The sequence below is a fragment of the Coregonus clupeaformis genome, chromosome 26 (genome assembly GCF_020615455.1).
Source record: "Coregonus clupeaformis isolate EN_2021a chromosome 26, ASM2061545v1, whole genome shotgun sequence".
Classification (NCBI taxonomy): Eukaryota; Metazoa; Chordata; class Actinopteri; order Salmoniformes; family Salmonidae; genus Coregonus; species Coregonus clupeaformis.
Window position 1 is genome coordinate 39,533,718 of NC_059217.1, and position 26,247 is coordinate 39,559,964.

Below are 26,247 nucleotides of genomic sequence, written 5' to 3' on the forward strand. Positions count from 1 at the left end.
GGGTAGCCACTTATTGGATATGAAGAGATGTTGTCAGGTGGTGCAGAGGAGAAGAACTCTTCTTGAGAAGTGGGGTAAGTGAGGCAGGCTTACTGCCTGGCCATGGCTCTGTTAATTGATTAAATATATGAGAACTGATTACAAATGTTAGTAATTAGGATGCATTGATGGATGGTTTCAAGTAACACTCAAGATGTTTTCAGGTTCATTCTTTCATCCACAGTGAAAAATTGAGTTAGTAGAGAAAAAGATATCCATGAACCATCCTTGTCCATCTTACTTGTCTTTCAGTGGGAGATCTGAACGTGACAGAACTGTCATCAGGTCCTTTGGGTGCCTCAGAAGCCACGGACATACATCTCAAACACATGATGCCTCCGAGGTACGACCAGTTTAATAGTTTGGCATCCTTTTACGATAAACAACATGGGTGCCAGTTGCATGTCTGGCCTTCTGAAAATGTGTGAATTATAGCATTCTCTATTACTGTTGGTGTGAGTGGCCTTTAAAGTTCTGAGTACTGGCCATGCATGCTCCTTATGGGTGATGGCATATGCTAAATAAAAGATGATGAAATAAGAACAACTATCTTGAAGGACGTGTTATTTATACTAGAGACTGGGGGAGGGGAGGGAACAGGGAAACACTGTACTCTATTTCATGACCTTGTCAGCCCATTGGTTTGGTCTGTAATCCGCTTCCATAAAGAGAAATGGAGGATTATAGAGAGAGATCAGAAAATGCAATATATACCTTCTTAATACTTGAGCTGCCTGCGATCAGTCAGTCAGTTGGGGATCCCTTAACAAGCCTGTGCTGCTCTCCTTAGTCCCGAGGTGAGAACCAATCCTTACAGTATGTCCGTCTCTGTTCTGTACTTCTAACTAGTTAGACACTATCTGAAGGAGAGAAGATTTATTAAGATTTTACTCAGGTTTTAGTTTTCGGATAAACTAAATTTTTCTTGATATAGTATACAGCAGTATTGTGGTCTTTGCGCTAACTTATTCATTGAGTAATTGCAGATTTATAGTGATGTGCCTATTTAATGTCATCACTTGGCTGTTGGTTGAGGAAAATAAGATTGTTTCTATAAAGATTTTAGCATGTGAAATGCATTTTAGTTTGTGAAATGTATGTGAATTGTATTGTGTATTGCAATTGTATTGCATTGTAGCTAATTACTACTTTGTGTTTGGTTGTTATCGTTGGCTCTAGTCCAAGAGTGTTAAATGTCTTTCCTGTAATCATACACTGACGTGTTTGGATTGTTGCTTCATGTAGTAATGCTTTCTTTATATGACATCTTATTCTTACTCAAATACATTTAATGTCTGTCACTAATGTTTAAATGACTCAAGTGATATATAATTTAAAAAATATTGACATCAATGTTTTAAAGAGCATAAATCAATTATTCAATTACTTGATTTATTTCAATACATTTTATAGATATTTTATTTGTTCTGTACAATATTTATTGATTGATTTTGTTGGTGTATCTTAATTTGTAACCTTTCAATAGTAGCATTTGCATAAGAAACGTTTTTCAGGTACCAGTAGTGTATTGAATGTGTTTTAGTGAGCAGACCGTATAATTATCCATGGGGTGGTAAATGATTGATGAATATGGACTGATGATGTGACATGCTGAAAGGGTACACCACCACAAGACATAAATCTGAAAGCGATCGTCAAATGTTTTCCTTCCTGTCAACACCATATTTTAGACATACAGTGGGGAAAAAAAGTATTTAGTCAGCCACCAATTGTGCAAGTTCTCCCACTTAAAAAGATGAGAGAGGCCTGTAATTTTCATCATAGGTACACGTCAACTATGACAGACAAAATGAGAAAAAAAATTCCAGAAAATCACATTGTAGGATTTTTAATGAATTTATTTGCAAATTATGGTGGAAAATAAGTATTTGGTCAATAACAAAAGTTTCTCAATACTTTGTTATATACCCTTTGTTGGCAATGACACAGGTCAAACGTTTTCTGTAAGTCTTCACAAGGTTTTCACACACTGTTGCTGGTATTTTGGCCCATTCCTCCATGCAGATCTCCTCTAGAGCAGTGATGTTTTGGGGCTGTCGCTGGGCAACACGGACTTTCAACACCCTCCATAGATTTTCTATGGGGTTGAGATCTGGAGACTGGCTAGGCCACTCCAGGACCTTGAAATGCTTCTTACGAAGCCACTCCTTCGTTGCCCGGGCGGTGTGTTTGGGATCATTGTCATGCTGAAAGACCCAGCCACGTTTCATCTTCAATGCCCTTGCTGATGCAAGGAGGTTTTCACTCAAAATCTCACGATACATTTTGGTTTCATCTGACCATATGACATTCTCCCAATCCTCTTCTGGATCATCCAAATGCACTCTAGCAAACTTCAGACGGGCCTGGACATGTACTGGCTTAAGCAGGGGGACACGTCTGGCACTGCAGGATTTGAGTCCCTGGCGGCGTAGTGTGTTACTGATGGTAGGCTTTGTTACTTTGGTCCCAGCTCTCTGCAGGTCATTCACTAGGTCCCCCCGTGTGGTTCTGGGATTTTTGCTCACCGTTCTTGTGATCATTTTGACCCCACGGGGTGAGATCTTGCGTGGAGCCCCAGATCGAGGGAGATTATCAGTGGTCTTGTATGTCTTCCATTTCCTAATAATTGCTCCCACAGTTGATTTCTTCAAACCAAGCTGCTTACCTATTGCAGATTCAATCTTCCCAGCCTGGTGCAGGTCTACAATTTTGTTTCTGGTGTCCTTTGACAGCTCTTTGGTCTTGGCCATAGTGGAGTTTGGAGTGTGACTGTTTGAGGTTGTGGACAGGTGTCTTTTATACTGATAACAAGTTCAAACAGGTGCCATTAATACAGGTAACGAGTGGAGGACAGAGGAGCCTCTTAAAGAAGAAGTTACAGGTCTGTGAGAGACAGAAATCTTGCTTGTTTGTAGGTGACCAAATACTTATTTTCCACCATAATTTGCAAATTAATTAATTAAAAATCCTACAATGTGATTTTCTGGAATTTTTTCTGGAATTTTTTTTTTGTCTGTCATAGTTGGCGTGTACCTATGATGAAAATTACAGGCCTCTCTAATCTTTTTAAGTGGGAGAACATGCACAACTGGTGGCTGACTAAATACTTTTTTTCCCCCACTGTACCTACACAGCCTGTTACAACATAATAGACATCTCTGATACATCATCTCATTCGCAATCTGGACGTATACATTTCTATATATTACCTCATTTACCGTTATTTGCTCCACTTTTATACATTTTCAGATCCGCAAAAAAAGTGCTTCGTTTTGATTTTGGATGTGACCAAAGTACTTGAGTTACTGTACTTGAGTTCATGGGCATAGTGAGGATACATTTTTGGTAATAGACGACCCCAAGCCAGGGCAAGTTGAACAGCTGACATGTCAACTGGGTTGGAACTTAGAGATTTTGGGCACTTGCCAGCCAGGCTAATAGACTGACATTTTTAATAGCCCGGGTCCAGAATCTGTGCCATGTGATGTTTGAAAAGACAAAATATCACTAGCCGGCAGGCTAGTTGGGTAAATTTTCAACTAACCCGGTGTGAAAAGTACTAGCCACGGTCTAGCTTAATTTCTACCCCTGCATGTCAGTTCACAAGAGTTGCTGTACTGTAAATACCTATATGCCAATTTAGTTGAGCTTATGGAAGCTGGGGTGATACTATTTCAATTACAATTAATTAGTCTGCAGCTCTGTGAAGTTCCCTCTCTTCTGCAAGTATGAAGGACGGGAGTTCTTCAGAACTTTACTGCTTTAAACAGTATTGTTGGACATTCATGGCATTGGTTTATTGCACTTGAATCTGAACAATAATCACCCCGGATAGAAAAATACATATGCTAATAAACTCATTTTGATAATACATTTATTCAGTGTAGGTAATCATGGAGAATGGAGACAGTTGAGTGAGTACACTGAACTGACCTGATAGAGCAGCAGCAGTTATTTTTGAGACGTGGCCTAACGTCTTGGTCATCTAAGGAATGTTCTAGAAGGCAATGGCAGGGCTGGTGGCAGGGCTGGTACCACCAGCTGCAGTGTTTGGTTACTGTGACCTCTTGGAGACAAGCCTACCATAACACAGAGCCATTTAATACAAGATCTGTGCCCAATTTAGTTCTCCTCAACTCAAGATAACTTCCCCATCTCCAGGGAAACGATACCCAGAGTCGACTGAGATTAAGGAATTCGGAATGTATTCTTATCACTTGTCTCATTTACAAAAACAATTAAGAAGACCCCCGTTGGAAGTAGGGGAGAGCGGGGACAGACTCAATAACACAAATTAGAAACAGCCTAGAGTGCTCTTATTCAATGTGCTTAAAAAATATATACATGTTTGCAGACTTTGACTACTTTTTTTGTATTGACCGGTCTAGCATTCTCCATGTACCTTAGCCTATAGAACAGTATCAGTAATCTTACTGGTATAGTTTTGTGATTGGTATAGTTGATGGAGGATATACCAGTATTTTTGGTAAAATGTTGGCTGTTATAAGTACATATTTCATGATTACTATTGTTTTGCATTTCTAGGAAGTGAAGACACCAAACAGCCAAGATGGCAGAGTAAGTATAGGCCAATACATTGTTTACATGCTGTGTTTCAAGTGTTTAGGTAGTTGTACTTCACCTGATTTATTTCCTTGGTCCAATAGCAAGAAAGGCAACGTGTCCTCAAGCCGTAAGCACACTCTGAAGGTAAGGAATCCCACACAGCCCTTCCTTTAATGTTTTACGTAGAATAAAACATTTAATAATGTATAAAAATCATAATATAACATACTTTTAAAAAGTAGTAAAGCAAAGGGACATATAGGTCAATTGTCTTATCAACTGTCATAATTTGTCTCCAGAGTTGTATGCTGGCAGTTGCTAAGGATTGGCTTGAAGCTGAAGCATTAGAGAAAACTAAAGAGAGGGAGAGATACATGGAAGAGAACTGCCCTCCTCTGGAGATGCCCCACTCCAAGGATGATTTGATGGTATGATATTCAGATATTCAAAGACAGACATTATGAAAACATATCATACCTGCTTGATACAGTGTGTTGTATGAGTTGTGCTTCTATCAGGTTCAGCTGTACTAAGTAAGTTCAGGCATACAATTAGGTATTATATGAAGACAGTTAAATGTTCCTTTGTTGCATTCTTTCATTAGGAGCTTTGCAAAAAGATGTACGACAAAGTTAATGTGGTTGATGAGGAGAGATACAACTTAGAATATAAAGCGATCATGGTTTGCAATGAGGTAAGCAACCTTCTTGTCTGCTCCTAAAAAAACATTATGTTTCAATATAAATATAAGGTGCCTTCAGAAAGACTTATTCCACATTTTGTTGTGTTACAGCCTGAATTCAAAATGTATTAAGTAGATTTTGTTTCTCACCTATCTACACACAATACCCCATAATGACAAATTGAAAAGATCTCATTCACATTCGTTTTCACACCCCTGAGTCAATACTTTGTAAAGCACCTTTGGCAGTGATTACAGCTGTGAGTCTTTCTGGATAAGTCTCTAAGAGCTTTCCACACCTGGATTGTGCAACATTTGCCCATTATTCTTTTCAAAATTCTTCAAGCTCTGTCAAATTGGTTGTTGATCATTACTAGACAACCATTTTCAGTTCTTCTAGTAGATTTAAGTCTAAACTGTAACTCGACCACTCAGTAATATTCACTGTCTTCTTGGTAAGCAACTCCAGTATAGATTTGGCTTTGTGTTTTAGGTTGTTGTCCTGCTGAAAGGTGAATCAATCTCCCAGTGTCTGGAGGAAAACACACGGAACCAGGTTTTCCTCTAGGATTTTGCCTGTGCTTAGCTCCATTCCATTTCATTTTTATTCTGAAAAACTGCCCAGTCCTTAACGATTACAAGCATACCCATAACATAATGCAGCCACCACTATGCTTGAAAATATGGAGAGTGGTACTCATTAATGTGTAGTATTGGATTTGCCCCAAACATAACACTTCATATTCAGGACAAAAAGTTAATTGCTTTGCCAAATGTTTTGCAGTATTACTTTAGGATGCATGTTTTGGAATATTTGTATTCTTTACAGGCTTCCTTATTGTCACTCTGTCAATAAGGTTAGTTTTGTGGAGTAACTACAATGTTGTTGATCCATCCTCAGTTTCCTCCTATCACAGCCATTAAACTCTGTAATGGTTTTAAAGTCACCATTGGCCTCATGGTGAAATCCCTGAGCGGTTTCCTTCCTCTCCGGCAACTGAGTTAGGAAGGACACCTGTATCTTTGTAGTGACTGTGTGCATTTATACACCATCCAAAGTGAAATTAATAACTTCAACATGATCGAAGGGATATTCAATGTCTGCTTTTTTTTTACCCATCTACCAATAGGTGCCCTTCTTTGCGAGACATTGGAATACCTCCCTGGTCTTGTGGCTGAATCTGTGTTTGAAATTCACTGCTCGACAGAGGGACCTTACAGATAATTGTATGTGTGGGGTATAGAGATGAGGTAGTCATTCAAAAATCATATTAAACACTATTACTGCACACAGAGTGAGTCCAATCAACTTAGTATGTGACTTGTTAAGGCTTGCCATAACAAAGGGGTTGAATACTTATTGACTCGAGACCTTTCAGCTTTTCATTTTCTAATTAATTTGTAAAAAATTTGACATTATTGTGTGTTGAAAAAAAACACTACATTTAAGGAATTTTACATTCAGGCTGTAACAAAACAACATTTGGAAAAAGTCAAGGGTTGTGAATACTTTCTGAAGGCACTATGTAGTATCTCACAAAAGTGAGTACACCCCTCACATTTTTGTAATTATTTGAGTATATCTTTTCATGTGACAACACTGAAGAAATGACACTTTGCTACAATGTAAAGTAGTGAGTGTACAGCTTGTATAACAGTGTAAATTTGCTGTCCCCTCAAAATAACACAACACACAGCCATTAATGTCTAAACCGCTGTCCTGTTAAACCGCTGTATGGTCTTGGCCACCGTGCTGCAGCTCAGTTTCAGGGTCTTGGCAATCTTCTTATAGCCCAGGCCATCTTTATGTAGAGCAACAATTCTTTTTTTCAGATCCTCAGAGAGTTCTTTGCCATAAGGTGCCATGTTGAACTTCCAGTGACCAGTATGAGGGAGTGTGAGAGCGATGACACCAAATTTAACACACCTGCTCCCCATTCACCCCTGAGACCTTGTAACACTAACGAGTCACATGACACTGTGGAGGGAAAATGGCTAATTGGGCCCAATTTGGACATTTTCACTTAGGTGTGTACTCACTTTTGTTGCCAGCGGTTTAGACATTAATGGCTGTATGTTGAGTTATTTTGAGGGGACAGCAAATTTACACTGTTATACAAGCTGTACACTCACTAATTTACATTGTAGCAAAGTGTCATTTCTTCAGTGTTGTCACATGAAAAGATATACTCAAATATTTACAAAAATGTGAGGGGTGTACTCACTTTTGTGAGATACTGTATATACAATATATATATTCAGTACCAGTCAAATGTTTGGACACACCTACTCATTCCAGGGTTTTACTTTATCTTTACTATTTTCTACATTTGTATAATAATAGTGAAGACATCAAAACTATGAAATAACACATATGGAATCATGTAGTAACCAAAAAAGTGTTTGTAACGTGTACGCTGGGAGTCGGGAAGCAAGTACAGGGAGTGAATTTAATCATAAATGAAACCAGGAACAAAACAAGAAACACGAGTAGCGTACAGACATGAAACATAAAAACAGGGTCAATAACGCCTGGGGAAGGAACCAAAGGGAGTGACATATATAGGGGAGGTAATCAGGAAGGTGATGGATTCCAGGTGAGTCCCATGAGGTGCAGGAGCTTGTAACGATGGCGACAGGTGTGTGTAATAATGAACGCCAAAGGGAGTATACGTGACAGTGTTCAACAAATCAAAATATATTTTACATTTGAGATTCTTCAAAGTAGCCACCCTTTGCCTTGATGACAGCTTTGCACACTCTTGGCATTCTCTCAACCAGATTCATGAGGTAGTCGCCTGGAATGCATTTCAATTAACAGGTGTGCCTTGTTAAAAAATGTGTGGAATTAATGCGTTTGAGCCAATCAGTTGTGTTGTGACAAGGTAGGGGTGGTATGCAGAAGATAGCCCTATTTGGTAAAAGACCAAGTCCATATTATGGCAAGAACAGCTCAAATAAGCAAAGAGAAACGACAGTCCATCATTGCTTTAAGACATGAAGGTCAGTCAATCTTTGAGAATTTCTTAAAGTGCAGTCGCAAAAACCATCAAGCGCTATGATGAAACTGGCTCTCATGAGGACCGCCACAGGAAAGGAAGACCCAGAGTTACTCTCACTATTCCGTCGTGGATGTGGTGGAGGAGTCAAGCGCAGGAAACAGAGGTTTAGTCCAACAATACTTTTAATAGTCTCAATAACACGAGAACAAAACCCCGACCTCGAAAACACGAAGTGGCGAGGGAAAATTACGCACACGCGTAAAACACTAAACATGAAAACATGACACGGAAAACAAACACGTATCATAGACACAGTGGCAACAGAATAACAACACACAAATACCCTAGATCACAACACGGAACTTATAAGACACGTAATCAACTCCCAAACAGACACAGGTGTGACAGACAGACAAAAGCAATCAAACACAGAAACATAGAGCGGTGGCAGCTAGTACTCCGGGGACGGCGAACGCCGAAGCCTGCCCGAACCAGGAGGAGGAGCAGCCTCGGTCGAAACCGTGACAGTACCCCCCCCTTGACGCGCGGCTCCAGCCGCGCGCCGACCCCGGCCTCGGGGACGGCCAGGAGGACGCGGACCCGGGCGCGTGGGATGCCCATGGTGAAACTCAGTCAGGAGGGATGGATCGAGTATGTCCCTCCTGGGCACCCAGCACCGTTCCTCCGGACCGTACCCCTCCCACTCCACGAGATACTGGAGACCACTCCTCCGGCGCCTCGAGTCCAAGATGGTCCGGCACCCTGTACGCCGGGACCCCCTCGATGTCCAAAGGGGGCGGAGGGGTCTCTCCTATCTCATCTTCTTGGAGTGGGCCAGCTACCACCGGCCTGAGAAGAGACACATGGAACGAGGGGTTAATATTTTTATACTCAATTGGCAGTTGTAACCTGTAACACACCTCGTTCAATCTTCTCAGGACTTTGAAGGGGCCCCACAAACCGCCCGACCCAGCTTCCGGCAGGGCAGGCGGAGGGGCAGGTTTCGAGTCGAGAGCCAGACTCGATCTCCCGGTGCGTACACCGGTCCCTCACTGCGGTGGCGATCGGCGCTCGCCTTTTGTTGACGGATGGCACGCTGCAGATGGACATGGGCAGCGTCCCACGTCTCTTCCGAGCGCCGAATCCACTCGTCCACCGCAGGGGCCTCGATCTGGCTCTCGTGCCACGGTGCCAGGACCGGCTGATAACCTAAAACACACTGGAAAGGTGTTAAGTTGGTGGAGGAGTGGCGGAGAGAGTTCTGGGCCATCTCTGCCCAGGGGATGAACCTCGACCACTCCTCCGGCCGGTCCCGGCAATAGGACCTCAAGAACCTACCCACATCCTGGTTGACACGTTCCACCTGCCCATTACTCTCTGGGTGGTACCCCGAGGTAAGGCTTACCGAGACCCCCAACCGTTCCATGAACGCTCCCCAAACTCTGGAAGTGAACTGGGGACCTCGGTCAGACACAATATCCTCGGGGACCCCATAGTGCCGGAACACATGGGTAAATAGGGCCTCAGCGGTTTGTAGGGCAGTAGGGAGACCCGGCATGGGAAGGAGACGACAGGCCTTGGAAAACCGATCCACAACGACCAATATGGTGGTATTCCCCTGGGAGGGGGGTAGGTCAGTTACGAAATCCACCGATAGGTGGGACCATGGTCGTTGTGGAACGGGCAGGGGATGTAGCTTACCCCTGGGCAAATGTCTAGGCGCCTTACACTGGGCACACACCGAGCAGGAGGAGACATAAACCCTCACATCCCTAGCTAACGTTGGCCACCAGTATTTCATGCTAAGACAGTGCACGGTCCGGCCAATACCTGGATGTCCAGAGGAGGGTGATGTATGAGCCCAATAAATAAGACGATCACGGACCTCGAGCAGAACGTACGTCCGCCCCATAGGACACTCGGGGGGAGTAGGGTCGGTACGCAGTGCCCGCTCGATTTCGTATCGACCTCCCATACTACCGGAGCCACCAAACAAGATTCCGGCAATATGGAAGTAGGCTCGTTGGACCTCTCCTCCGTGTCATACCGCCGGGACAGGGCGTCTGCCTTACCATTCTGGGACCCTGGGATGTATGTGATCTTAAAAACAAACCGGGTTAGGAACATATTCCACCTAGCCTGACGAGGGTTCAATCTCCTAGCTGCCCGGATGTACTCCAGGTTACGGTGATCAGTCAGAATGAGGAAAGGGTGTTGAGCCCCCTCAAGCCAATGCCTCCACACCTTTAGGGCTTGGACTACGGCTAACAGCTCCCTGTCCCCAACATCATAGTTGCTCTCCGCCGAGCTGAGCTTCTTCGAGTAGAAAGCACAGGGGCGGAGTTTAGGTGGACCGTTGTGACAGGACTGCCCCAATACCGGTCTCGGACGCGTCTACCTCAACCTGGAATGGTAAAGAGGGATCCGGATGCGCCAGCACCGGAGCCGAGGTGAACAGGTTCTTAAGTTTGACAAATGCCCTGTCCGCCTCAGCCGACCACCGCAAACGAACCGGACCCCCCTTTAGCAGGGACGTAATGGGAGCTGCAACCTGTCCAAAACCCAGAATAAACCTCCGGTAGTAATTAGCAAAACCCAAGAACTGCTGCACCTCTTTTACAGTGGTTGGAGTTTGCCAATTACACACGGCCGATACCCGGTCTACCTCTATCTCCACACCAGACGCGGACAACCGATAACCCAAAAAGGAGACGGACTCCTGGAAGAACAGGCATTTCTCTGCCTTGACATACAAGTCATGCTCAAACTGTCTTCTCAACACTCGGCGCACCTGGGCTACATGCTCGGCTCGAGTAGCAGAGTACACTAGGATGTCGTCGATGTAAACTACTACCCCCTGCCCATGCATGTCCCGGAAAATCTCGTCAACAAAGGATTGGAAGACTGACGGAGCATTCATTAACCCGTATGGCATGACGAGATACTCGTAATGACCCGAGGTGGTGCTAAATGCTGTCTTCCATTCATCCCCCTCCCTAATGCGCACCAGATTGTATGCGCTCCTGAGATCCAACTTTGTGAAGAACCGCGCTCCGCGTAATAATTCCGTCATCGTCGCAATCAGTGGAAGTGGGTAGCTGTATTTAACTGTGATCTGATTGAGACTACGATAATCAATACACGGGCGCAATCCCCCGTCCTTCTTCTTCACAAAGAAGAAACTCGAGGAGACTGGGGAAGTAGAGGACCGTATGTATCCCTGTGCCAAGGACTCGGCTATGTATGTCTCCATAGCCGCTGTCTCCTCTTGAGACAGGGGATACACATGACTCCGTGGAAGAGCCGCTCCTGTTTGGAGATTTATCGCACAGTCCCCCTGTCTATGAGGAGGTAGCCGTGTTGCCCTCGATTTGCTAAATACGAGTGCTAAATCCTCATACTCGGGGAATGCGCAGTGCGGGCACTTGGTTCGGACTCTCTACCGAGGTCGCCCCCTACGGAAACACCTAGACATCTCCCTACACACTGAGCAGACCACTCCATAAGAGCCCTCTGTTGCCACGCTATGGTAGGATCATGGGTGCTTAACCAGGGAAGGCCCAACACCACGGGTACGCAGGAGAGTCAATCAGATAAAACTGAATGATCTCCTCATGACCCCCCTGCGTCGTCATCGTCAGTGGTGCTGTGACCTCCCTGATCAGGCCCGACCCCAACGGCCGGCTGTCTAATGCGTGGACAGGAAATGGATCGTCTACCGCCAAAGGGGGAATCCCTAACCTACTACAAAATGCCCGATCAATAAAGTTCCCAGCTGCGCCTGAATCTACTAGCGCCTTATGCTGGGAATGAGGTGCCACCTGTGGAAACCTCACAGGAATACTCATGTGACCAACAGAGAGCTCTGGGTGAGTGGGGCGCCTACTCACCTGAAATGACTCCCCAGTGCGTGGCCTGTTGTCACCTCTCCCAGGAGACCCTCCCCAGCACCTGGCCGCAGTGTGTCCTCCACGACCGCAGGTGGTGCAGGGATGGCCCCCCTCGGGTTCCCTCTCCTCCTCTCTCTAGCGCCAGCACCCCCTAGCTCCATGGGAATCGGCTCGGGGGTGCTGGAGGGTGGACTGGACGACCCCCACTCGGGGACGTCCGCGGGTAGCCAGCAGGGTATCCAGACGGATGGAAATGTCCACCAACTGGTCAAACGACAGGTTGGTGTCCCTGCAGGCCAGCTCCCGACGAACGTCCTCTCGTAGACTACACCGGTACTGGTCGATGAGGGCCCTCTCATTCCACCCCGCATCCGCCGCTAGTGTCCGGAACTCCAGTGCGAACTCCTGTGCGCTCCTCTTCCCCTGTCGGAGGTGGAATAGACGCTCTCCCGCCGCTTTCCCCTCAGGGGGATGATCGAAGACAGCCCTGAAGCGGCGGGAGAACTCCGCGTAGGTGATGGTTGCGGCGTCTATTCCCCTCCATTCGGCGTTGGCCCACTCCAACGCCTTGCCGGAGAGACAGGAGATGAGGGCGGAGACGCTCTCGTATCCCGAGGGCGCCGGGTGTATGGTGGCAAGGTAAAGTTCTACCTGCAGGAGGAATCCCTGACACCCGGCTGCAGAACCGTCATATGCCCTCGGGAGTGAGAGCCGAATGCCACTGGGTTCCGGTGCTGAGAGAGGAGGACTGGCTGTTGGTGCTGCGATGTTGTAAGGGTCCTTGGCCACCTCAGGGTTCACCAATCGGCGCAGAATGTTGGACACCTCGTCCATGGCGGTCCCGAGTTGCCGGATCATGGCGTCCTGGAAGTTGATCCGGTCCAGCAGGGATTCGGGTGCCGCCGCTGTTCCTGCTGACTCCATGATGGTGTGTTGTTCTGTCACTATTCCGTCGTGGATGTGGTGGAGGAGTCAAGCGCAGGAAACAGAGGTTTAGTCCAACAAGACTTTTAATAGTCTCAATAACACGAGAACAAAACCCCGACCTCGAAAACACGAAGTGGCGAGGGAAAATTACGCACACGCGTAAAACACTAAACATGAAAACATGACACGGAAAACAAACACGTATCATAGACACAGTGGCAACAGAATAACAACACACAAATACCCTAGATCACAACACGGAACTTATAAGACACGTAATCAACTCCCAAACAGACACAGGTGTGACAGACAAAAGCAATCAAACACAGAAACATAGAGCGGTGGCAGCTAGTACTCCGGGGACGGCGAACGCCGAAGCCTGCCCGAACCAGGAGGAGGAGCAGCCTCGGCCGAAACCGTGACAGTTACCTCTGCTGCAGAATTGCTGCAAAGAAACCACTACTAAAGGACACCAATAAAAAGAAGAGACTTGCTTGGGCCAAGAAACACGAGCAATGGACATTACACCGGTGGAAATATGTCCTTTGGTCTGATGAGTCCAAATTTAAGATTTTTGGTTCCAACCGCCGTGTCTTTGTGAGACGCAGAGTAGGTGAGCGGATGATCTCCACATGTGTGGTTCCCACCGTGAAGCATGGAGGAGGTGTGATGGTTTGGGAGTGCATTGCTGGTGACACTGTCAGTGATTTATTTAGAATTCAAGGCACACTTAACCAGCATGGCTACCACAGCATTCTGCAGTGTACGCCATCCCATCTGGTTTACGCTTAGTGGGACTATCATTTGTTTTTCAACAGGACAATGACCCAATACACCTCCAGGCTGCGTAAGTGCTATTTGACCAAGAAGGAGAGTGATGGAGTGCTGCATCAGATGACCTGGCCTCCAAAATCACCCGACCTCAACCCAATTGAGATGGTTTGGGATGAGTTGGACCACAGAGTGAAGGAAAAGCAGCCAGCAAGTGCTCAGCATATGTAGGAACTCCTTCAAGACCGTTGGAAAAGCATTCCAGGTGAAGCTGGTTGAGAGAATGCCAAGAGTGTGCAAAGCTGTCATCAAGGCAAAGGGTGGCTACTTTGAAGAATCTAAAATATAAAATATATTTGTTTAACACTTTTTTGGTTACTACATGATTCCATATGTGTTATTTCATAGTTCTGATGTCTTCACTATTATTCTACAATGTAAAAATTAAGAAAAAACGTTGAATGAGTAGGTGTGTCCAAACTTTTGACTGGTACTGTATATATACCAGTATTGTTGGTATATACGTATGGTATATGATAAATATATATTATATGTATTTGTTTCCTCGGTTAAGCCCACCTGAATCACTGATTTTCTTGTTCCAAAATTCCACCCGCTAGGTTAAAGACCTAAACATCAAAATTGTTGACCTGAGGGGCAAGTTTAAGAAGCCAGCACTGAAGAAAGTGCGTATGTCTGCTGATGCTATGCTCCAGGCTCTGCTTGGCTCCAAGCACAAGGTGACCATGGATTTGAGATCCAACCTGAAACAAGTGAAGAAAGATGAGAAGAAAGAGGTGGGTCCATTAGGTTAACATAGAGATATAGATATTATAGAGATATTGTATCGTGAGACATTGTTAATGTTGAACGAACTTTAGGCCTTGATATTCTACACTTCATTGTCTTCTCACCCTTTCTACCATCACAGGATAAGGACTTGCGTGACGTTGGTGACTGGCGTAAGAACATTGACGACAAGGCCGGCATGGACGGCAGGAAGAAGATGTTTGAGGGAGATAATTAGATCATTGGGCTGTGTTTGTATGATGTGACTGACTACTGTCCTGTAATGTCGTACTGACAACCACATTCTGATTGATACCCATTACAACCAATATCGTAACTATGTGACACATCTTTATTTATTTCGAAGACACAGAAAGAAACAGAAGGAAACAGAAGCAGAAAGTAAGAAAGTCTTAGGAAGATGTGTGTAATGGTCTGAATCTTGGTTTACTGCTTTACTCCCTGTAGTAGAGTAGCCTGCTGTACAGTGACAAACTTTAAATTGGCTTAAGGAAATCATTCTTCATTTCAAATATTTATATTTTGTCATGCTGATACACTAAGAGAACAAAACGTGTAAATCTTGCAACCGCTATCCTGTACTGTTACCGTATAGAGTGGATCCTTGGTAATGTTCTAGACTAGAGTGCTGAGTTGCCCATATCATATAGTCACACATGCAGATCACTCCTATAGTTAAAGGTTTTGTATAATAAAAGTCCAAACGAGCCCCCGAAAATTGTGCACAATTGTGTACGACATCATCCATTTTGTATGATATGTTACGTCCTCCCAAAAAAATAATAAAAATAATAATCTTAAGATCCCGTTCAATCTCTTTAATACTCGTCTTCGATTATCTAGTCTAAATTGAGCAGCATGTACAGTAACAAGTTTCTAGAGGTTTTGAAATCAATGCTTTCTGTCATGTTATACAACATTATCTGGAACATTCTTAATTTACTGTTGGATAAAGAAAACTTTATGTTAAGTAAAATCATGATATTTGTTTTATAGATTTTATATATATTTTTAAGAGTTATTCATTCAATAGTTAGGTTAATATGTTGGGGTTTTTTACCTAAAAAAACAACAATTGGGCTCAACTATTTCTTCCGCAGTCTTTTTGGGGTCTGTCGTTGTCACTGAAATTAAGGTGAGTTACTTCATTATTTTTTATTTTTCCCTTTTGTATTACAGTAAAAGCAAGTGTATTATTTCATTGTTAACTTGTTACAAATGTAACAAATTGACTAAGCAATTTTATTTAAAAAAAATTAGTTCAATTGTTTCAAATTATCTTTCCTGTTTACAATTTGCATTTACTGTAATGTATTACTTTCCTACTCTCAACAGATAAATATTCACTTAAACATCAGATGGAGTCTTATTGATGCTTCCGTGGTAAGTGTATTTTTATTGAGGATTTGTATTTATTCTTCCACTACCACAGTTTACAAGCATATTATATTCAGAAAAATTCAACAAGCTCTTTTAAGACTCAGTGGCCGTGAAAAGGGTGTTAGGATATGCAAAAAAACATGTTTCAAATTCACACGTGTATAACACACACTTGTACACTGAGTGTACAAAACATTAAGAACACCTTCCCTTTTTGCCCTCAGAACAGTCTCAATTAGTCGGGGCATGGACTTTACAAGGCGTTCCACAGGGATGCCGGCCCATGTTGACTCCAATGATTCCCACAGTTGTGTCAAGTTGGTTGGATGTCCTTTGGGTGGTGGACCATTCTTGATACACACGGGAAACTGTTAACCGTGAAAAACCCTGCAGCATTGCAGTTCTTGACACACTCAAACCGGTGCACCTGGCACCTACTACCATACCCCGTTCAAAGGCACTTAAATATTTTGTCTTGCCAATTTACGCTCTGAATGGCACACATACTCAATCCATGTCTCAATTGTCTCAAGGCTTAAAATTCCTTCTTTAATTAACCTGTCTCCTCCCCTTCATCTACACTGATTGAAGTTGATTTTACAAGTGACATCAATAAGGGATCAAAGCTTTCACCTGGATTCACCTTGTCAGTCTGTGTCATGGAAATAGCAGGTGTCCTTAATGTTCTGTACACTCTGCATGTGTGAAATAGGACAAATATAAGCACCCACCAAATTATTCTTATTAAATAGAAAGCATGTGGTCCAGGTGTTATCCCCCTGGTTACTAAAGGAATTTGCAGAGGATCTAGCTAGTTTCAGTTTAATTTTATTAGTCGTATGTACAGGACACGTGGTATACAACATCCAACGAAATTCTTACTTGCAGGTTCCTTCTCAACAATTCAAAATGATAAAAAATAAGAAAAGATAAGAATACGAACATAAAGTAAATCAAATCAAATCAAATTTTATTTGTCACATACACGTGTTTAGCAGATGTTATTGCGGGTGTAGCGAAATGCTTGTGCTTCTAGCTCCGACAGTGCAGTAAAATAGTGTTCCATTTCTTAAAGTGGACAGTGATTTCTATAGGCAGCAGCAGCCTCTAATGTGCTAGTGATGGCTATTTAACAGTCTGATGGCCTTGAGATAGAAGCTGTTTTTCAGTCTCTCGGTCCCAGTATTGATGCACCTGTACTGACCTCGCCTTCTGGATGATAGCGGGGTGAACAGGCAGTGGATCGGGTGGTTGATGTCCTTGATGATCTTTTTGGCCTTCCTGTGACATCGGGTGCTGTAGGTGTCCTGGAGGGCGAGTAGTTTGTCCTCCAGTAGAACATAATAAACATTTAGCATAAGTATAATACAGGAAGGCACAATTTATAGTCCAATATTTACACATGTTTTGGGGAAGGGGGGATTGGGGGGCAAGCTCCAGTGGTCACACACTTAGTAAACACCTCCTATCAACTGGGCTATGTACCTTCGGTGTGGAAGACCGCTAACATCTGCCCCGTTTCTAAGGTCCCCAGTCCTGGAAAGAAAAATGATTGGAGACCAATCTATCCTACATCCTGTCTGTGCAAAGTCCAGGAAAGGTTAATTGTGAAGAAGCTCATGCTAGTTGCTCTTGAGGAATGCAAAAGCCAGTATGCATACTTGCCTAAACACAGCACAACAAATGTGCTGGTCAGAGTCACACACATCTTGCTAACAGAGACAGACTCAAAGCAACCCACAGTGGTTTGGGTTCTGTTGGCAGACATGTCAAAGGCTTTTGAAAGTGTCGACCATGCTGAACTCCTGCAGCATTTGTCCAGTCTGGGTCTGTGTCCAAGGCTACTCACCTGGCTTCACAGCTACACAACAGGGAGAACACAGAGGGGGATGGCAAATGGAATGTACAGCTCATTGGCAGAGGTAACATCTGGGGTCCCACAGGGTGGGGTTGTCTCGTCTTACCTCTTCCTGCTCCACATGTCCACTCGGAGAGTCATCTTTGGGCTGTCCTGTTCTTTAAGGCTAGAAAACATTTACAATGACACCTCAGCGGAAGAGGAGGCGAAGTAACTGGAGGAATGGGCGGCAGATGGAAAGAAGTCTGTCCAACTAAAAATCCTCCCCAGCCAGCTCCACTAATCCTGGGTGGACAGGCTGTTCCAGTTGGAACAAAATACCTTTGCTTACACTTGGACAAACAACTCAGTGGTAACCAACATATTGACCAGGCAGTGAAAAAGGCTTCAACACATCTCATCTTCCTGACTGTGATGGCAAGAAACAGCCTTCCAACTGGAAATCTTCACCACTCTGATCCGACCATGCCTGGAGTATGCCAGTGTGTTGCTGGTGGGTAGCACAAAGAAGCAGCAAGCTGGACTGGACAGTATAAAGAAAAGGACAAGCAAGATAATTTAAAAAAATGGAGATATCCCACTGACCCTTCCACCACTACAGTCAAAGAGAGATCAAGCAGCAGTAAGATTGGTCACTGACATGCACCAACCTGACCACCCTCTACAGATGTAGGATCTTCATTTGATCACCCTGTTGCAAGATAACTTTCCTGTAATGCAGGAAATGTAAAACTTATAGTGTATTTGAGGTTTAAAAATACTTGATTTTCCCTTACAAAAAATGTATCAACCTCTACAAATATGTCCATTAATTATAATCCACATAATAATTCACATTTCCTGTTGCTGCAGGATTATTTTTCTGCTGTAGCAAACTGCCTCAAATTAAGATCCTAAATCTGTACATAATCTCCTACCACAGAGAAGGGGAGACAGTACCAGAACCAACTGTCCAGCATCAAGGCAAGGACAAGTAGGCAGAACAATTCTGCCATACAGTCTTGGTCTGCACTGTACATTTGTAACTCATCTTGCAATTGACAGGCGGTTAAATAAATAAGCAATAAAACTAGAATAACAATCCTGAAGGGTTGGTTATTTATATGCAGGCAGCAGGGAGGTTGGGTTTTGGCTAGAGTTACAGCAGCTTGCTGAACCATTGGTCTGGAGCGGGGCTCCATTCCAATTCCATAAAGAGAAATGCAGAGTTTTGCTGACCCATCACAGTATCCCATTAAAACCCTCATAGCATTTCAGTTGCCTGTCACAGTCCCAAACGGGTGTACTGCTCGATCGCCAGCTTTCTCTAATAGGTGAGAACCTCTCACCTGTTTATCCTGACTCTCTATCTGCTCCCTGTTCTCAGCTTGGTTATGCATCACAGGAGTTCAGCAACTCCACTGGCTCTCCTGTTCTGGATTAGCACTCCTTCTTCTGTTTGGAAACCCTACAATCAGCTGCACACGTGAGATCAGACCAGGTGTCTCTCTGTGTGCAAAATGACTGTTTAAAATTGGTTTAGATAAAGCTTTGATGATAAAGTAACTAGTGACAAACCTTTCATGTTGAGGAGAGGATATAGTCCTGTCACAACACACATATTATAGAGCATTAACGACTTTGCTCACTTGTCTTTTAGTCATAACATTTTCATTAAATTAATCTTACAACAAAAATAATGTGCAGGGTAAAACATGTTTATCTCGTTTAATACGTTTGTTTGAGTTCAATATAGTCTGGAATGTAGTGTTAAATATATCAAATGTTGTCTAATTCTTGGGGACATTGCCAGCTACGTAATATTTTGAAACCAGACTCCTACATGAGCAATTAATTTAGAAACCTATACTCGTCAGTCTCCTTTGACGTCAGTGGACATACATTTAATTAGATTTGTGTTAGACATTGCTAATGAGTCCTCAGTTGTCATGTATTTATGTCATGTGCACCATGCCACAGTACATTTGGTTTTGTTTACAAATGTAATGATATTTTGTATTTTTATAATTACTAGCATTTCCATTTTGATTGTTGTTGGATCTTCAAAGATTTGTTTGAAATGCAAATAGGTCTTAGGTTGTCACATACATCAAGTGACTGAGCTTTTGATAGATATTAGAGAGGTTTCAAAGACCACTTCCTGTGCTCTCTCCAACTGGTCCCCAAACAGTACCTCCACATTTTGACAGAAAAAAAAGAGCTTAGAATATTTGTTTCTTGATTCCAGTGCTTTGAGAACGTTATGAAAGTGTTTTTCACTTCCAGTCATCTATTTTCATAATCACCTCTGATGTCTTTCAAGACCACATCCTCAGTCACTGGCAGATACTTACAAATATTGTAAAGTAAATGTAGCATGCTTCATCATTTTGTCCAAGCATTTTTTTTTGTGAAGGCTGCATTGTGTGCTGGTGTAATTGTAAATCTATTAATTGCTCTGTATTTGAGATACTGTATGTTGGGGATGAAGCTCCTTCAAATCGTCCTTGGCTGTCTCAGTGGTGTCTTGTGGTACAATACAGTTTGGAGGCACATGAGAGAGTGTTACGTTATAATTGACCTGCTGATGACAACTGACAGTATCAGAAGAGAATCCCAAGAAGACACACTTTTAGAAATGAGCTCCTTTCCCTGAGCACAGCAGGGGTTCCAAAGGATAACTATCTTAACCCTCTGAGTGAAACTGGCGTCAGTGTGCTGCTAACAGCTTCACTGTCCCTGTCCCCTTGCTGGGCTTGAACTAGTGGTTCTCTGATCGCAAACACACGTGACCGCCCAACCAGTTGTGCTATAGAAAAGGATCTAATTCGATAGCGCCATTGGCGACATTTCAAGCTAGCTGTGGAGTGAGCTTACGGCACATTCTTAACCAAGTAAATTCTGTTTGGTAAAATATTGCTATTGGTATTCAAATCCTATTCAAATGAAAAAAAGGTTGTCAAGAGTGCATGAATATTTGCAAGTGTTGAGTTTATTACATTGTTGTATTGTCGTTTCTTTCCAAAGGGGTCTGAAGCAAACAAGAGACCAAGATGTCTGAGTAAGTTCCAATATGTTCTTATGATATCAGTGACTATATTTGTCTGCCCTGTGTGAATAATTAAGCTCCTGAGTGGCGCAGTGGTCTAAGGCACTGCATCGCAGGCTCAGCCGGCCGCGACCGGGAGACTCATGGGCGGCGCACAATTGGCCCAGCGTCATCCAGGGTAGGGGAGGGAATGGCCGGCAGGGATGTAGCTCAGTTGATAGAGCATGGTGTTTGCAATGCCAGGGTTGTGGGTTTGATTCCCACGGGGGGCCAGTATAAAACATTTATTAAAAATAAAAAAATGTATTCACTAACTGTAAGTCGCTCTGGATAATGTAATGTTAACATCACCTTTATTTTGGTGTTCATCTATGGAATAGCCTCCCATTAGGGGAGAGTGGGGTAAGAAGGATCATTTTTTACATGCTCAACGTGGGAAAGGAAATATAGCATTCACTCTATGATGTATACTTCAGGATCTTGGACATCCATGTATATCAATATATTGCCTTTTTATTAATGTTTGGAAACTCATCTTTACCTCTCCAGTGCCCCATGTCCCAACATTATTTTTTAAATCAGAAATGTATACATTTCTAGGAAATTCACATATCTTTTGATAAACTCTTTTAGGAAAAAAATGGCATCGAGTCGCAAGCATCATCTGAAGGTAATTTGTCACAAGTAACATTGAATTTTATTTTTTGTAATTAAACTTTATCTTGAGCACAATATATTATAATATGACATTATAATGAAAGTTTTTGTGTGTTGTGATGTGTATTCCCCTGTTAACCTTCATCCAGTTGTGTCACCATTCCTGCTTCTCTCTCCTTCTCCAGAGTGTGATGCTCCAGATTGCTAAGGGCTTGCTAGACGCGGAGGCCATAGAGGCAATGGAAGAGAAAAAAAGGTACATGGATGAGAACTGCGCCGCATTGGACATGCCTGGGTCATTGGCGGATCTGCAGGTACAGTATCACCAATGGTTGAAATCAACAGTGTTTACAAATGCTTAAACTAGATTTTCAATCTACATTGTCAGGAAATTCACTTTTGTTGCCCCACAGCGCAGGTTGTTTATATTACATTCAGTTCTTAATTTCAATCTTTAGTTGTTAAAGGTTCATTTAGTTAATAACCTCCTGCAGGAACTGTGCAAGACAATTCATCACCAGATTGATAAGGTGGATGAGGAGAGATACGACCTGGCAGGCAAAGTGGGCAAGTGTGACAAAGAGGTACAGAAACCCTAATTAATCTGTCAAATGAAATCCTGTTGTAGCCAGTTGAGGTTGATTTTCTCTCTTGTTAACATTGGTGACCTGAAGATAAAAGTGCAGATATTGTCTTTTTCCTGACTTCCTCTCTTCACAGATTGAGGATTTGAAGATTAAAGTGATTGAGTTCCAGGGCATGAAGAAGCCAGCTCTGAAGAAAGTGCGTATGTCTGCTGACTCCATGCTCCAGGCACTGCTGGGCTCCAAGCACAAGGTGTCTATGGATTTCAGAGCCAACTTGAAAGAAGTGAAGAAGGAGGTCAAAGAGGAGGTGGGTATTTGTGTGGAAACCTACAAAGCAGAGAATTGGTATAATACTATGGATCGATATCCGTGCATAGCCACGGGAAGGTGTAAGATGTTTTGAGTTTGCAAAACGCATTTCATGCAATTCTACATAGTTTTACATGACTGGAGACATTTGAAGAATCTTTTTTATTACCAAACTAATAACCATAATGACAGGGTACTCTGACCCTGAAACAACCGTAATGACAGGGTACTTTGACCCTGAAAAACTGAGATCAATTGAAACGACCTAGTCTTGAATGCAACCAATAGCCTAGGCCAACGAAAAGAGTGGAAGACACCCAGATTGTACAATATGAGGATGAAAGTATAGTTCTAAAAACCTTTCCAGTGGCACTGACTCACCCAATGATGAATATATTGTATGCACTCGTGCCAATAGCCTATCTCTCAAAGATACTTTGTAAAACAATGCTGTTCGCTCAATATTGGGAGTTGATCAAATATTTTGGTAGCCTAACAACAGACTAGAGACAGATTAGACTCTTCTCTATTTAGCAGTATCCATTGGACTTCCAAACTTTTTCCCCATGATTGTATTTTGAAATATTGCGAAAGGCCAGGCTATTTTAGCTGCTGTTCACTGATAGCCACAACTCAACAATCAGCTGTTTGATATTTGCCGCACGTGCTGCCCAAATTGCAGCAGGCTTCCTGACTGTATGCGCTTGTGATTCCACACAATCCACAGCTAAAGAAGCTATTGATCCTCTGTGGCTAAAATGTGCTCTCTGGTATAGTAATTTGAATGATTTCATTATTTCTGTACAGACAGGAGCCTATAATTTTGGCAAATGTATTTAAATGTATCAGAGGGTGCAGCAGCACCTCCAGCACCCCTACTTACCGACGCTATGTATCAGTACAGTACATTACATTTGAAGTAAATAATTTGAGTCATATTAAACTATTTTGGCACTAATATCACTCCATATTGACTAATATCACTCCATATTGACTAATATCACTCCATATGTACTAATATCACTCCACATTTACTAATATCACTCTATGAATGTACTTCTTTCCTTTTTACAAAACCCTTGAAGCTCAAATTAAATGACCTAAACAAATAGCTTAGATTCTCTCTTGACCTGATCTCTCTGCTGTAACACCCACTCTACCCTTACAGGACAAAGATGCAGTTGGTGACTGGCGTAAGAACATTGATGACAAGGCCGGCATGGACGGCAGGAAGAAGATGTTTGAGGCCGCATAAACGCTGTGGCACGACTCAGTCCCATTTCACCTGGCATTCTCTGTGTCTTAATAATAAGTCAGTTGTTGTCGGATATATAAAGTGGTATTGTGGTTAAGTCAGAGATGGATTTGTATGACCTTGTTGTCGACTCAGATAATTACATTTTTCACAGCAACTTGAACACATTTTGAAAAGCACTTACTGTATGAATAAATGTACTTTACTAAAGTATATATGACTGAATATGAAATAAATATGTTAACCTTTACAACTGGAATAGCATTTTCATTTTGCTTGCATGTCTTTTAGGTTTTTATGATAAAAAAAGAGAAAAAAACTACTTATTCAGTAACCTACTTGATTTGGGTATGATTATCATACTATTCAATGTTATTCAATAGTGAAGGACTGAATGATTTTAATCTTAGGACATCATTTCTTAGAACATGTCACACACACCAAAAGGTAAATGCTCTGTGCATGTTCTCTCGCTTTCTCTCTCTCTCTCTCTCTCTCTCTCTCTCTCTCTCTCTCTCTCTCTCTCTCTCTCTCTCTCTCTCTCTCTCTCTCTCTCTCTCTCTCTCCCTCTCTCTCTCTCTCTCCCTTTCTCTCTGCTGAATCCTGCTGACCTAGTGGAGGTAATTATGACTCCTAGAATTGGTAGCATCTTTTTATTGTTTGAGCATCTTGTGCATGAAAACTGATACAAATATATTTAGGCTAGGAATGAATCAATTGTGGATTTAATCAATTGTTCAATACTAATACAAAAATACAATACTAATTTGATGTGAATAATGAAGAATGAATATAGGGTAACATGTTATAACAACCTTCATGACTAAGCATTAATTTTCTATTTATAATCTATTAATAAATAAGTATTTCATTATTTGTAAACATAAACATTTATATGTTTTTATAAGCATAGAAAGCATTACAATTCATAAGCATTAGTAACATGTATGGTAACTTAGGCCTATAAAGAATATAGGATTGATAGTATTTCTCACACAAAAATCAGCGTGCATAGTGTGTTGACCAGGGTAGTTGAGTATTCATGATGTTTTCTTGTATTCATGATGAAAAAGCTATGTTTTCTTGTATTCATGATGAAAATGCTATGTTTTCTTGTATTCATGATGAAAAAGCTATGTTTTCTTGTATTCATGATGAAAAAGCTATGTTTTCTTGTATTCATGATGAAAATGCTATGTTTTCTTGTATTCATGATGAAAAAGCTGTTTTCTTTTATTCATGATGAAAAAGCTATGTTTTCTTGTATTCATGATGAAAATGCTATGTTTTCTTGTATTCATGATGAAAAAGCTATGTTTTCTTTTATTCATGATGAAAAAGCTATGTTTTCTTGTATTCATGATGAAAATGCTATGTTTTCTTGTATTCATGATGAAAAAGCTATGTTTTTTAAATTCATGATGAAAAAGCTATGTTTTCTTGTATTCATGATGAAAATGCTATGTTTTCTTGTATTCATGATGAAAAAGCTATGTTTTCTTTTATTCATGATGAAAAAGCTATGTTTTCTTGTATTCATGATGAAAAAGCTATGTTTTCTTGTATTCATGATGAAAAAGCTATGTTTTCTTGTATTCATGATGAAAAAGCTACGCCTTCTTGTATTCATGATGAAAAAGCTGTTTTCTCGTGTCTTGTGACACCATAGGTTGGTGTTGTATCTTGTGAGGTCTTCGCTGTAGCGAGAGCGAGACAGTGGTGGACTAGCATGGACGTGACGCCCCCTACTGCCTCACCCTAGCACACACAACTGCAGGTAAGGGAGAAATAAGAAACCTGTTGGCTGGCCAGTGTAATAAGTCATCATTTCAGATATGGATCATCTGTGTAATAGATCATCTTTGCCTTTTTACTTACAGCAGCTTTGATGTGATTTATCGACAAGTGCTTTGGTTTTATTGTCAATGACAGTGTAGAATTAAATCTGGGTACATGAAAAACGGAGAAATCTGGGTAGATATATATGTTGAATGGAAAATGGATATTGGGTGAGTGAAGTCAGGATAGTTTTTAGATCATGGTGCTTTATGAGATGAAAGAGAAATGGTTGTAGTTGTGATTGCATTGTTGAAGCGTACTGGAGCATAACTCTGTATGAACAATGCATGACAATATCTTCTATAACTGATCAACCAGAGGGTGCATGATTCCCCTGTCTGTACCTCTTCTTCTTGCCTGCAGTAAGGCACATTTGCAAAACCGCCTACAATATTGTTTGAAGTCCTGTGTGGCTATGTTGGTAGGACATGGCACTTGCAATGCCAGGGTTGTGGGTTTGATTCCCATGGGGGACCAGTATGAAAATGCATGCGCTCACTACTGTAAGTCGCTCTGGATAAGAGTGTCTGCTAAATGACTAAAATGTAATAAAGAGCCGCAGAAATGTTTGCCACCACAAATTCCAGAAAATATTTTATTTGGAGGGGCCTTTACATTTTAGCAGATGGCTGGTTGATATAGAA

General features: G+C 42.3%; 2 protein-coding genes across 5 annotated transcripts; both read left to right on the top strand.

Moving 5' to 3' along the window:
• LOC121540568 (troponin I, fast skeletal muscle) lies at positions 1-15,491 on the top strand. 3 transcript variants are annotated; one of them, XM_041849537.1, is made up of 8 exons: positions 1-74; positions 292-382; positions 4,588-4,620; positions 4,710-4,752; positions 4,908-5,036; positions 5,213-5,302; positions 14,501-14,677; positions 14,812-15,491. In XM_041849537.1, the coding sequence occupies exons 3-8, from the start codon at positions 4,613-4,615 to the stop codon at positions 14,905-14,907; spliced, it is 543 nt and encodes a 180-aa protein (XP_041705471.1). In that variant the 5' UTR covers positions 1-74; positions 292-382; positions 4,588-4,612; the 3' UTR covers positions 14,908-15,491. The 3 variants fall into 3 exon arrangements, with proteins under 3 accessions (XP_041705471.1, XP_041705473.1, XP_041705470.1); XM_041849539.2 differs by lacking the exons at positions 1-74; positions 292-382 and adding an exon at positions 720-855; XM_041849536.2 differs by lacking the exons at positions 1-74; positions 292-382 and adding an exon at positions 724-836.
• A 3,683-nt stretch (positions 15,492-19,174) lies between these two features.
• On the top strand, positions 19,175-24,014 carry LOC121540570 (troponin I, fast skeletal muscle-like). 2 transcript variants are annotated; one of them, XM_041849541.1, is made up of 7 exons: positions 19,175-19,241; positions 20,935-20,968; positions 21,590-21,626; positions 21,799-21,927; positions 22,108-22,197; positions 22,334-22,507; positions 23,678-24,014. In XM_041849541.1, exons 2-7 carry the CDS (start codon positions 20,961-20,963, stop codon positions 23,762-23,764), a joined length of 525 nt encoding a protein of 174 aa, XP_041705475.1. In that variant the 5' UTR covers positions 19,175-19,241; positions 20,935-20,960; the 3' UTR covers positions 23,765-24,014. The 2 variants fall into 2 exon arrangements, with proteins under 2 accessions (XP_041705475.1, XP_041705476.1); XM_041849542.2 differs by lacking the exon at positions 19,175-19,241 and adding an exon at positions 19,270-19,393.
• The last annotated feature ends 2,233 nt before the right edge of the window (positions 24,015-26,247 follow it).

Coding starts and splice junctions, on each gene's coding strand:
- LOC121540570 (XM_041849541.1), top strand. Junction 22,198..22,333: donor TGGGCAAGTGTGACAAAGAG/GTACAGAAACCC, acceptor CTCTCTTCACAG/ATTGAGGATTTGAAGATTAA. Junction 22,508..23,677: donor AGAAGGAGGTCAAAGAGGAG/GTGGGTATTTGT, acceptor CTACCCTTACAG/GACAAAGATGCAGTTGGTGA.
- LOC121540568 (XM_041849537.1), top strand. Junction 5,037..5,212: donor ACTCCAAGGATGATTTGATG/GTATGATATTCA, acceptor TTCTTTCATTAG/GAGCTTTGCAAAAAGATGTA. Junction 5,303..14,500: donor CGATCATGGTTTGCAATGAG/GTAAGCAACCTT, acceptor TCCACCCGCTAG/GTTAAAGACCTAAACATCAA.